Raw genomic sequence first — 12,133 nt, forward strand, 5'->3', positions numbered from 1 at the left:
CGTCCTGGAGTGAAGATGAGGAAGCTGGTACGAGGAGGCCGACTGGAGCTTCACCACTGGAAGCCCAAGATCTCCCCAGGAGGAGCCCTTGAGGACCCGAGCCGCTTGGACTTAGGTGACGCCTCCTGGATGGAAGCGCAGGACACAGAGGGTCGGGCCAAAGCCTGAAGCCAAGGATCAAGCCGAAGTCAGAAGTCAGGAACAAGCCAAAGTCAGAACTGCACCTAGAGACTAAGGCGAGTGAATCTCGTTGCAAGGCAAGGATTGGAGCTAGATGCAGGGTTTAAATACCCTGAAAACGTCTGAGTCATCCTGGGATGGTGCTACCCTTTCCCACGCTGGCCCATTTAAGAGTGGAACCCCTGCACGCGCGCGCGCCCGCCTAAGAGGCAGGGCCAGCCCCGGAGCATCGGTGACGTCTCCCTCGAGCAGGGAGGCCATGGAGAGGAGCCATGCAGGCCTGTACAGGCCGAAGGAACGCCGCAGCGGCCCTGACCGTCCCCGAGGTAGGAGGAGGGACTGGGGCACGGCCCGAGACCACAACACTAAGTACTTTTGTACCGGTGTACCCCAAGGCTCTGTTTTGTCAGCAACCTTGTTCAACATGTACTTATTGCCAATTTGTCATCTTCTGGCTGGCCTTAGCCTGAATTTCTATATTTATGCCGACGATATACAGATACTCGTCCCTATCACCAACACACTAGAACAAACTTTCAAACTAATCACTATATATCTGTCCTCAATTAAACAACTTCTTGGCCATTTGAAGCTTGCACTAAATATGGAAAAAAATGAGATCATACTTCTGGATAGAAAACAAAAAAAAGAACTCAAACAATACATTAAATATGTCAAAGAACTGTTGTGTTAGGGACCGCTAGGAGAGTGATCCCATTTGAGGGGATTGTGTGCCCTTGGGCCTCGGCACGACCCCAGAAGACTCCAAGACAGCACCGAGGGTTGGCGGGGCATGTCCCAGCATGGGTGAAGACAAAGTCTGACCCTCTGCTGGACCTGCATGCTTCTGGAAGACCAACAACACTATTTTGGTTAGTGAAAAGTCCTCCAACTGTTCCCAGCCCTTTCGGACCTGCTGCTGGGTATCGGCAAGAAGCAGCAGGCCGGACTGAGGATGCAGGCAGATGGAGTCCTTGTGACACAGAAGACTCAAGACATGGACCAGAAGACTCTGGATGTGGACGAGGAGCTTGGAAGACTCTGGATGAGGCGAGGAACTTGGAAGACTCTAGACAAGGCGTGGAACTTGGCAGACTCTGGACGAGACAAGACGCTTGGAAGGTTCGGCCATTGGCACTGTCTCTCAGGGCACCCTACACCACCCACCGACACAGGCAGACCCAATGGGCTGGTCACAGACCACCCTGTCCCTGTAGCGCGCCCTACAGAACCTGAAGAGGCTGGTCACGGACCACTCAGAGAACGGAACTAGTGCAGGAAGGGAATCCAGCTGAGACGAACCTCCAATGACGAGAAGAGGAACCGATGAGATGGATTTACCCCAACAAGGTGTCATCTGGAGAACCAAAGGAGCTGGAGGGTCAAGAGGACTCGGGACAAACGAAAGAGGAACGGAACCTCAAAACATCAGGAAGCCTGGAACATCAGGAAGCCTGGAACATCAGGAAGCCTGGACTGGGAACCTCAGAACTTGAAGACATGGAACATCAAGAAAGCATGAAGACGAAGACTCAGGAAGCAAGATGAGACATGGAGCTCCAATGAAGAACAAAGATCTGACGGAGCGCTGGAAGATGAGACTTTCAGGAGCAGGAAACTCCAATGCAAGGCAAAGCAGGACTGAAGGTGAAGCCCTCTTATAGGACTGAGACAGGAAGACATCATCAGGTGGGGCCCGGGGCATATCCGGCTGTGGGCCCTTTAAGTTTAGTGAAGAGGCGTGGCCCGCACCTTAGGAACAGGAAGTCCAGCACCGAGGACAGCGGTCATGCTTGCCGCTGCATCGCTGGAGAGCAGAGCTGGGCCGCAGGGTAAGCCCCGTCGTCGGCCGCAGCTCCCTCCGCTGCTGGAGGGATCGGAGGCGGCTCTGGCCACCAGGAGAGACTGGGGACTGTGGCCTCCGGGCCGCGAAGACGGAAAGACGTCGGTGGCGGCCCCAGCCTCATTGAAACACAGAGGCAGGGCCTGCCGTGTCGGAGAGGCACCCCAGTCCGCGGCTTGCCGCGGTGAAGAAGACAAGCTGACTGCGGCTCCTGCCGCGAAGAACTTCGGCGGCTCCATGTCACGTTGGTAACAAGCAGTACAGGAGGTAAGAGGCCTGCTCACGGGAAATAGCTCTGCGGGCAGGAATCATAACAAGAACATTAAACTAGAACTTGCAGAAACAGTCAGAGATCTAGGAATAACTATCGACTGTGAATTGAACTTTAAAAAGTATATCTCCTCAAAATTAAGAGAAGGTTATTACAAATTGCTAGTGCTCAGACGACTAAAACAACTACTAGAATTTAATGATTTCCGCTCAGTGCTACAGGCTCTCATATTTTCCTCATTGGACTACTGCAATGCCCTCCCACAATCCACTTTACAGCCACTTCAGGTCTTGCAAAACTCCATGGCTAGAGTCCTAACCAATTGTAAGAAACGAGAATATATTACACCAATTTTGATAAATCTACATTGGCTCCTTATCACACAGAGAACATGGTACAAAACCTGTTGTGTCCTTCATAAGGCAATCCATGGACAGAAAACAGACTGGTTGAACTTCTCAATTCGCTTATATACTCCACATAGGTCACTGAGATCTGCTAACATGTCCCTTCAGTTAATATGGCACATCTGGCCCTAGTTCAAGACAGAGTTATTTCTATTACAGGACCGAGTTTCTGGAACACTAGGCCTATAGAGCTAAGACTAGAAACAGAGATACAAAAATGTAAAAAGGACCTAAAGACTTGGCTCTTTGAGCTAGCTTACTCGGACCACCTTAAGAAAGATTATTAACATCAAGTGGCCAGAAAATATATCCCCCCTTTTTCTTGTGATGTCTATTTCCTTTTAAGCTGCGCTATCTTGTTTTTTAGACTAATAATGTACAATTGTATACCTCATGATGATGTCCCTGTTTTATATCTTTGATGTAACTTTTCTTTGTGAACCGTTGTGATGTAAACACGAATGACGGTATATAAAATGTATTAAATAAATAAATACAGGAAGGGGAGCTTTTCCTGCAGAGTGCACATCACACAGCGAGAGCCTGAGGAGGCTTCGTTCGGAGAGGAGGAACAATTCCTATGACCGGACTCTTTCCGTGAGGGCTCTTTGGAAATCCTGCATCCTCTAGGCCTGCAATTGTTGGCCCTTGAAGACATCCAAGCACAATTATAGGTTTGCCCTATAATGATTCAGGTATTGGTGATTGGCGTCCCATGACTGCAGCGCCAGGATGTGAAGCTGCTGCTGATGGGTTTCTTCTTGGACTTCTCTCCAAACATCGTGGAAGAAGAAAATAAGACATTTTTTTTTGGTCATACTTGAAAGTGCTGTTGAGGGGCTGCCAAGACAGCAAGAATTGGGAAAAGGAACTGAAACAAAGCAAACAGAAAACATTTTCAAGAAAGCGTGTTACAGATCTGTGCGAGAGCTCGGACAAAGTCGGACTGAGGGGCTGACGAGGCATCGCGCGTGCTCAGTAAACCTTTGCTGAGCTTGGAGAGGAGGGTCCATTCAGTGCCGCTGGATGACTTAGTCAGCCCTGCTCGTCAACGGAGGAAAACGTGCTTGTGTTCCACTCACCTGGTAAACAGCCCTCGCCAGGGCTACCCGAGCCCTCTGTCCCCCACTGAGGGTCACTCCGTTTTCCCCCACCAATGTCTGGTCGCCTGCTGGAAAGATCTGAAGATTAAAAAGAAGAGCTAGAGTTGGTTTTACTAAGGAAACTGTCTTACACGTAAATAGAAAAAGATTTTTAAAAACCCTTCCAAAGCCCAGGACATCTGAGGCCAATTCTGTTTCTGGCATGTTACGTTCAGCCCTTTTGTCCAGTGTACAGCTTCAGCATTACTCCTTCCATATCCTCCTTTTTCCACCACCGGACTGTGGCGATGCTGGAGCGGCATGCACCTCTGTCGCACATACAAAGGAGCAAACAACTTATCCAGCTAACTTACATGGAATATTCAGCAGTACGGTTACGCTTCTAAATATCCCCATATTCGACACTACTTAGCCAGATAAGTTATATCCGGCTCTATGGCCGGTCTAACTTACCTGGTTAACCGGATAGGCCTGAATATTGGCACTTACCGGCTAACGGGGTATTGAAGAAGGGCTACAACACGCATTACACAGTGTGTATCACGTAATATCTGTGATATTTTGCATAAGTCTGCCCAGATTCCCTCCCCTATAACAATGAGCTGCTTTGCATGAGATTTGCATACACGAATTTGCAAATCCATGCAAAGCAGCTCATGCATAGGCAATCTGATGTAAAATAATGCAGCTGACTTAGAAATTTGTCAGCCCATTATTTTTAGTTGCATCTACTTGAAAAACGTTAGTCTAACATGGGAGCACCGAGACCCTAATGCGGGTCCCAATGCTTTTGTGTTAAATTTAAACCTTACAGAATAAAAGGGGGGCCAAAATGTAAACCAATGACCACCTTCCTCACCCCAGAGCCCCCTCTCGAGGCAGCAAAGACAAGCAAAGTATAAAATTATTAGCATGAGATCGCATGACGATAGCCCCTCCGACCCAATCACCGCCCCTTGCAGAACACAAAACTGCCAAACCCCAAAATTAAAAAAAGACCTCATTGGTCTATAGTGGTCCCTCCTCCCCTACAGAGGGGGCTTCCCCACCCCCTCCTGAACCCCATTACCTAAAAAAAGCTAAATCCATCCATCAGAAGGGCCCAGGAAGCCCCACAGCCCCGAACAGCACCATTTTCCAGAATGACCTTGCCCCCCCACTATAGACCAATGATTCTTTAGGACTCTGAGGGTCCAGAGGGAAGGGGGAGGGGGAGGTCGGAGCACTATAAACTAATGAGATAGAGGCCCAGTTGGTCACAGTGAGCAATCCAGGCTTCAAACTGCACAGCCCCAGCTTCAGGAGGCCCCGCACCCCTTGAGGCAGAAGAGAACCAGAGGGAGTTAATTCTGATGTCTGTCTTTCCCTCTCTCCAACCCACCCCTAGCTCATACTTTGATTTATAGGCTAGAGATACTTTCTCATTAAAAATCAATCAGGCTCTTCTCTAAATCACACTTTGCACCAGCCTATATTGAGAGTTTAATCATCCCCTTGTAGATTAATAGTGAATACACCAATAAATTTAAAGGACTCTAATTGTATGCATTCCTATTCCCGTAGGAACCTAAACTTAACTAGGAACTCAACAAAATTGAGATGAAGGCAGCAGTCCAGCGGCAAGAGGGGGGCTTCCCAGTCTTTTGCATCGAGTGTCACATGTATGACTTTTTACCCACCGGTGAGAAGTTGTACATGTGCATGCGATGCAAAGAGCTCCTGGCTCTCAGAGAACGAGTCCGATCTCTGGAGGCTAGAGTGGCAGACCTGGAGGAGCTGAGGCAGACAGAGAGATATATAGATGAGACCTTCAGGGACAGAGTAGCCAATTCCCAACTTCAGACCAGCAGCCCTGGTGCTGCCTTGGATCAGAAAGGTCTCCTGGTCAGAGAGCATCACCCTGGAGTAGCAGGAAGTATTCCTGTAGCAAGGACCTGCTCTTCAAGCATCTCGTACAATATGGCCACTTGTGACAGAGAAAGGCCAGGGCGGCCCTTGTTTAGACTCAGTCCTGATGAAGGACAGCCTTCACGTGGCCCCTCAGCGATGCTGCCCTTCCAACAGGAAGAAACACTGTGTCCTGAAGTCAGGTTATCCAGGCTCCTATGAAGTGAATTGTTTGAGGCAGAAGCAGATCTGACTTGGCAACGCTGACTAGGAATCTGTAAAGGAATTGCAAGGCCTAAATCTGACAAGTCTGGGGGGGAAATTGTATGCAGAGAAAAAGGGTATAAGTAACAGAGACATGGGAGGGGCTGCCCCCCTGATAATCATTAGAAAAGGGGGTACTACGTTATTGCTACTATTGTCTTTGGCATTATCTGTACCTAAGCTTTACTGCATTGCTTGCTGGAGCGTAATCTAACATGAGTAATAAATCACTGCTTATCCTGACGTCCGGGTGTGAGTGTGAGTGTGAGTGTGCAGCAGATCCTGGGTGCGGCACACGCACTGCATTTCAGTTTCAGAGCAGTGGATCTCACCAGGGGAGCTCTTTGCTGTACCCGATAAGTTGGGTAACTAGGAAGATATGAGTAGATTAACTGTATCGTGCTGGAGGTCATGCCAGACACATATAAAATAAATCTATAGACTAAAAGCACTTTAGGTTAGCTTTACATCAATGACAAATCATCAAAGATAGTCCAGCAGTGAGAGGGAGGCTTTGCAATCTCTTGCACTGAGTGGCACATGTAGGCGACAGGTTGTATGCGTGCATTAAGTGCAAAGAGCTCCTGGCCCTCAGAGAACGAGTCCCATCTCTGGAGGAGCTAAGGGAGACAGAGAGGTACAGAGAGGAGACCTTCAGGGACACCGTGGAGAAGTCCCACCTTCAGTCTGGTAACCCCTGTGCTGCCTTGGAGGAGAAAGGTCACCTGGAAGGAAGGAAGCAGATAGTCCTGTAGATAGGACCTGCCCTCAAGGTGATGCAATATCCTTTCACACCAAGAATAGGTCTCCAGGTGCATGTGCCCAGGAGGGAAGGGTTAGGTTGGCCGTCATAGTTGGTGATTCAATTATTAGGAATGTAGATAGCAGGGTGGCTGGTGGGCGTGAGGATCGCCTGGTAACTTGCCTACCTGGTGCGAAGGTGGCGGACCTCACGCGTCACCTAGATAGGATTTTAGACAGTGCTGGGGAGGAGCCGGCTGTCGTGGTACATGTGGGCACCAACGACATAGGAAAATGTGGGAGGGAGGTTCTGGAAGTCAAATTTAGGCTCTTAGGTAGAAAGCTTAAATCCAGAACCTCCAGGGTGGCTTTCTCTGAAATGCTCCCTGTTCCATGCGCAGGTCACCAGAGCCAGGCAGAGCTCCGGAGTCTCAATGCGTGGATGAGACGATGGTGCAAGGAAGAGGGTTTTAGATTTTTAGGAACTGGGCTTCATTTTGGGGAAAGGGGAGCCTTTTCTGAAAGGATGGGCTCCACCTTAACCAGGAACCAGGAGATAGCACAGCTTTTAAACCAGATGATGGGGGAAAGCCAACGGTCGCTCAGAAGCGCATGGTTCGGAGAAATGTATCCTTGAAGGATACTAAGGGGCAGATTTTAAGAGCCCTGCTCGCCTAAATCCGGGTGGATTTAGGCGAGCAGGGCCCTGCGCGCCGGTAGGCCTATTTTACATAGGCCTACCGGCGCGCGCAGAGCCCCAGGACTCGCGTAAGTCCCGGGGTTTTCTGAGGGGGGCATTTTGGGGGCGGGCCCGGGAGCGTGGTTACAGCCCGGGGCGGTCCGGGGGCGTGGCCGCGCCCTCCGGACCCGCCCCCAGGTTGCGTCCCGGCGCGCTAGCGGCCCGCTGGCGCGCGGGGATTTACGTCTCCCTCCGGGAGGCGTAAATCCCCCGACAAAGGTAAGGGGGGGTTTAGACAGGGCCGGGCGGGTGGGTTAGGTAGGGGAAGGGAGGGGAAGGTGAGGGAAGGGCAAAAGAAAGTTCCCTCCGAGGCCGCTCCGATTTCAGAGCGGCCTTGGAGGGAACGGGGATAGGCTGCGCGGCTCGGCGCGCGCCGGCTATACAAAATCGATAGCCTTGCGCGCACGTATCTACTAAAATCCCGCGTACTTTTGCTTGCGCCTGATGCGCCAGCAAAAGTACGCCAAATCGCGTGGTTTGAAAATCTACCCCAGCGGGAACAGGGAAATTATGGCATCCCAGTAGACAAGTTACAGTAAATACCTAAGGGGTCCAGGTGCATTTAAGTAAAGTGCAACATGATTCCAAATTATCCCTGTCATCTGATGAGCAGGTTGTAAATACAAACAAAAATCATACTTTGAAATGTCTGTATGCAAACACTAGAAATTTAAAAAATAAGATGGGAGAGTTAAGAGTGTATAGCACTGGAGGAAGAGGTAGATATCATTGGCATTTCAGAGACCCGGTGGGAGGAGGATAACCAATGGGACACTGTGATACCAGGGTACAAATTATATCAAAATGAGAGGATGGATCAAATTGGTGGAGGGTGGCAGTATATGTAAGAGAGAGCATTGAGTCAAACAGGATAAAAGTTCTGCAGGAAACAAAATGCAATGCTGAATCTTTATGGATAGAAATTCTAGGTGAAAAAGGGAATAGGGGTATATTACCATCCACCTGGCCAGAATGAGCAGACAGACAATGAAATGCTAAAAGAAATTAGGGAAGTAAAATCAGCAGCACAGTAACAATGAGTGATTTCAATTACCCCGGTATTGATTGGGTGAATGTCACATCAGGAAATGCTAGAGAGGTAAAGTTCTTAGATGAAATAAATGACTGCTTCATGGAGCAGCTGGGACAAGAACCAACTAGACCCTAATCCTTAATGGCACACAGGATTCAGTCTGAGAGGTACCAGTGTTGAAGTCACTTGGCAATAGTGATCACATTATCCTCAAATTTGACTTAACTGGAGGGAGTGAAAAAAAGAAATCTATTATGACAGCATTTAACTTTCAAAAAAGGTGACTATGATAAAATGAGGAAAATGGTTAGGAAAAAACTGAAAGCAGCAACTGAAAAGGTTAAGAGTTTAGCTCAGGCATGGACGTTGTTTAAAAATACCATCTTGGAAGCCCAGACCAGACGTATTCCACGCATTAAGAAAGGTGGAAGGAAGGCTAAACGACTACCGTCATGATTAAAAGGTGAGGTGAAAGAGGCTATAATAGCCAAAAGAACATCTTTCAAGAAATGAAAAAAGGAATAAAGGAAACAGGAAACAGCATAAGCACTGGCAAGTCAGATGCAAAGCATTGATAAAGAAGGCAATGAGAGAATTTGAAAAGAAGCTTGCATGGAAGCAAAAACTCAAAAACCTTTTAAGGTACATTCCAGGTAAAAAGCCTGTGAGGAAGTCAGCTGGAAATTAGATGATCAAGGGGCAAAAGGATCACTTAGGGATGAGAAAGCATAGCAGACAGACTAAATTAATTCTTTGTTTCGGTATTCACTGAGGAAGATGTAAGATATATAACCATACAACAGGGGTCCCTGTTTTCAGAATAAATGTGATATATATATTTTTTAATTTGTACCACTTATATGTGTGTATTTACAATTAAAGTGCTATTTTGCTAACGTGTATTGACCAGTGTATACCATTTGCCACACATTTATTTCTGTTGTATTTTCTCTACATGCATGTGCCTTGTACTCTGCCCTTCTTGTGTGCTTGTTGCCCAGAGATATCCCCATGCCAGAAATTATATTCAAAGGTGATGATTCAGAGGAACTGAAACAAATCTCAGTGAATCTGGAAGACGTAGTAGGACAAATTGTCAAACTAAAGAATAGCAAATCACCTGGACCAGATGGTATATATCCCAGAGTGCTGAAAGAACTGAGAAATGAAATTGCAGACCTGCTATTGGAAATTTGTAAACTATCTTTAACATCATCTATGGACCCTGAAGACTAGAGGATTGCCAATGTAATGACAATTTTAAAAAAGGGATCAAGGGTTGATCCAAGAAACTACAGAGCAGTGAGTCTGATGTCTGTGCCAGGAAAAATGGTAGAAACTATCATAAAGAACAAATTCACTGAACAAATAGATAAGCATAGTTTAAAGAGATAAAGCCAACATGGATTTAGCAAAGGGAAGTCTTGCCTCACAAATTTGCTACATTTTTCTGAGGGAGTAAATAAACCTGTGGATAAAGCTGAGCCAGTTGATATAGTGTATCTGGATTTCCAGAAAGCATTTGACACAGTCCCTCATGAGAGACTTCTTAGGAAATTAGAAAGTCATGAGATAGAGGGCAGTGTCCTATAGTGGATTGCCAACTGGTTAAAGGATAGAAAACAGAGAATAAGGCTAAATGGTAAATTTTCCCAATGGAAAAAGGGGAACAGTAGAGTGACCCAGGGATCTGTTCTGGGACCACTGCCTTTTTAATATATTTATAAATGACCTGGAATTGGGAACAAGGGAGGTGATCAAATTTGCTGATGACACAAAATTATTCAAAGTTGCAAATCACAAGAGGATTGTGAGAAATTAGAAGAGGAAATTGCAAAACTGGGAGACTGAGCATGCAAATGTCAAATGAAATTTAATGTGGACAAGTGCACAGTGATGCACTTGGGGAAGAGAAACCCAAACTATAGCTGCACAATGCAAGGTTCCACATTAGGAGTCACCAGTCAGGAAAAGGATCTAGGTGTCATCATTGAAAATACATTGAAACTTTCTGCTCAGTGTGCAGCAGCAGCCAGGAAAGCAAATAGAAAGCTGGGGATTATTAGGGAAGGAATGGAGAATAAAACAGAGAATATCATAATGCCTCTGTATCACTCCATGGTGCATCCTCATCTTGTGTTCATATATCATACACAAACAGAATGCTGGGGATTATTAGGAAAGGAATGGAGAATAAAACAGAGAATATCATAATGTCTCTGTATCACTCCATGGTGCATCCTCATCTTGTGTTCATATATCATACACAAACAGAATGCTGGGGATTATTAGGAAAGGAAGGGAGAATAAAACAGAGAATATCATAATGCCTCTGTATCACTCCATGGTGCATCCTCATCTTGTGTTCATATATCATACACAAACAGAATGCTGGGGATTATTAGGAAAGGAATGGAGAATAAAACAGAGAATATCATAATGCCTCTGTATCACTCCATGGTGCATCCTCATCCTGTGTTCATATATCATACACAAACAGAATGCTGGGGATTATTAGGAAAGGAATGGAGAATAAAACAGAGAATATCATAATGCCTCTGTATCACTCCATGGTGCCTCCTCATCTTGTGTTTATATATCATACACAAACAGAATGCTGGGGATTATTAGGAAAGGAATGGAGAATAAAACAGAGAATATCATAATATCTCTGTATCACTCCATGGTGCATCCTCATCTTGTGTTCATATATCATACACAAACAGAATGCTGTGGATTATTAGGAAAGGAATGGAGAATAAAACAGAGAATATCATAATGCCTCTGTATCACTCCATGGTGCATCCTCATCTTGTGTTCATATATCATACACAAACAGAATGCTGGGGATTATTAGGAAAGGACTGGAGAATAAAACAGAGAATATCATAATGTCTGTGTATCACTCCATGGTGCATTCTCATCTTGTCTTCATATATCATACACAAACAGAATGCTGGGGATTATTAGGAAAGGAATGGAGAATAAAACAGAGAATATCATAATGCCTCTGTATCACTCCATGGTGCATCCTCATCTTGTGTTCATATATCATACACAAACAGAGTGCTGGGGATTATTAGGAAAGGAATGGAGAATAAAACAGAGAATATCATAATGCCTCTGTATCACTCCATGGTGCATCCTCATCTTGTGTTCATATATCATACACAAACAGAATGCTAGGGATTATTAGGAAAGGAATGGAGAATAAAACAGAGAATATCATAATGCCTCTGTATCACTCCATGGTGCATCCTCATCTTGTGTTCATATATCATACACAAACAGAATGCTGGGGATTATTAGGAAAGGAATGGAGAATAAAACAGAGAATATCATAATGTCTCTGTATCACTCCATGGTGCATCCTCATCTTGTGTTCATATATCATACACAAACAGAATGCTGGGGATTATTAGGAAAGGAATGGAGAATAAAACAGAGAATATCATAATGCCTCTGTATCACTCCATGGTGCATACCTCATCTTGTGTTCATATATCATACACAAACAGAATGCTGGGGATTATTAGGAAAGGAATGGAGAATAAAACAGAGAATATCATAATGTCTCTGTATCACTCCATGGTGTATCCTCATCTTGTGTTCATATATCATACACAAACAGAATGCTAGGGATTATTAGGAAAGGAATGGAGAAT

The 12,133-nt window shown here is 46.0% G+C and overlaps 1 protein-coding gene across 5 annotated transcripts in view; it reads right to left on the reverse strand.

Moving 5' to 3' along the window:
* The window catches only part of LOC115086663 (multidrug resistance-associated protein 7-like), a 174,801-nt gene that overhangs the window by 95,123 nt on the left and 67,545 nt on the right, over positions 1 to 12,133 (reverse strand). For all 5 annotated transcript variants that reach the window (XM_029592826.1, XM_029592829.1, XM_029592827.1 and 2 more), the window contains exon 9: positions 3,784 to 3,882. In XM_029592826.1, the coding sequence (XP_029448686.1) occupies positions 3,784 to 3,882 (99 nt within the window). The remainder of the gene's footprint in view (positions 1 to 3,783; positions 3,883 to 12,133) is intronic.

This window comes from Rhinatrema bivittatum, chromosome 3 (assembly GCF_901001135.1).
Source record: "Rhinatrema bivittatum chromosome 3, aRhiBiv1.1, whole genome shotgun sequence".
Lineage (NCBI taxonomy): Eukaryota > Metazoa > Chordata > Amphibia > Gymnophiona > Rhinatrematidae > Rhinatrema > Rhinatrema bivittatum.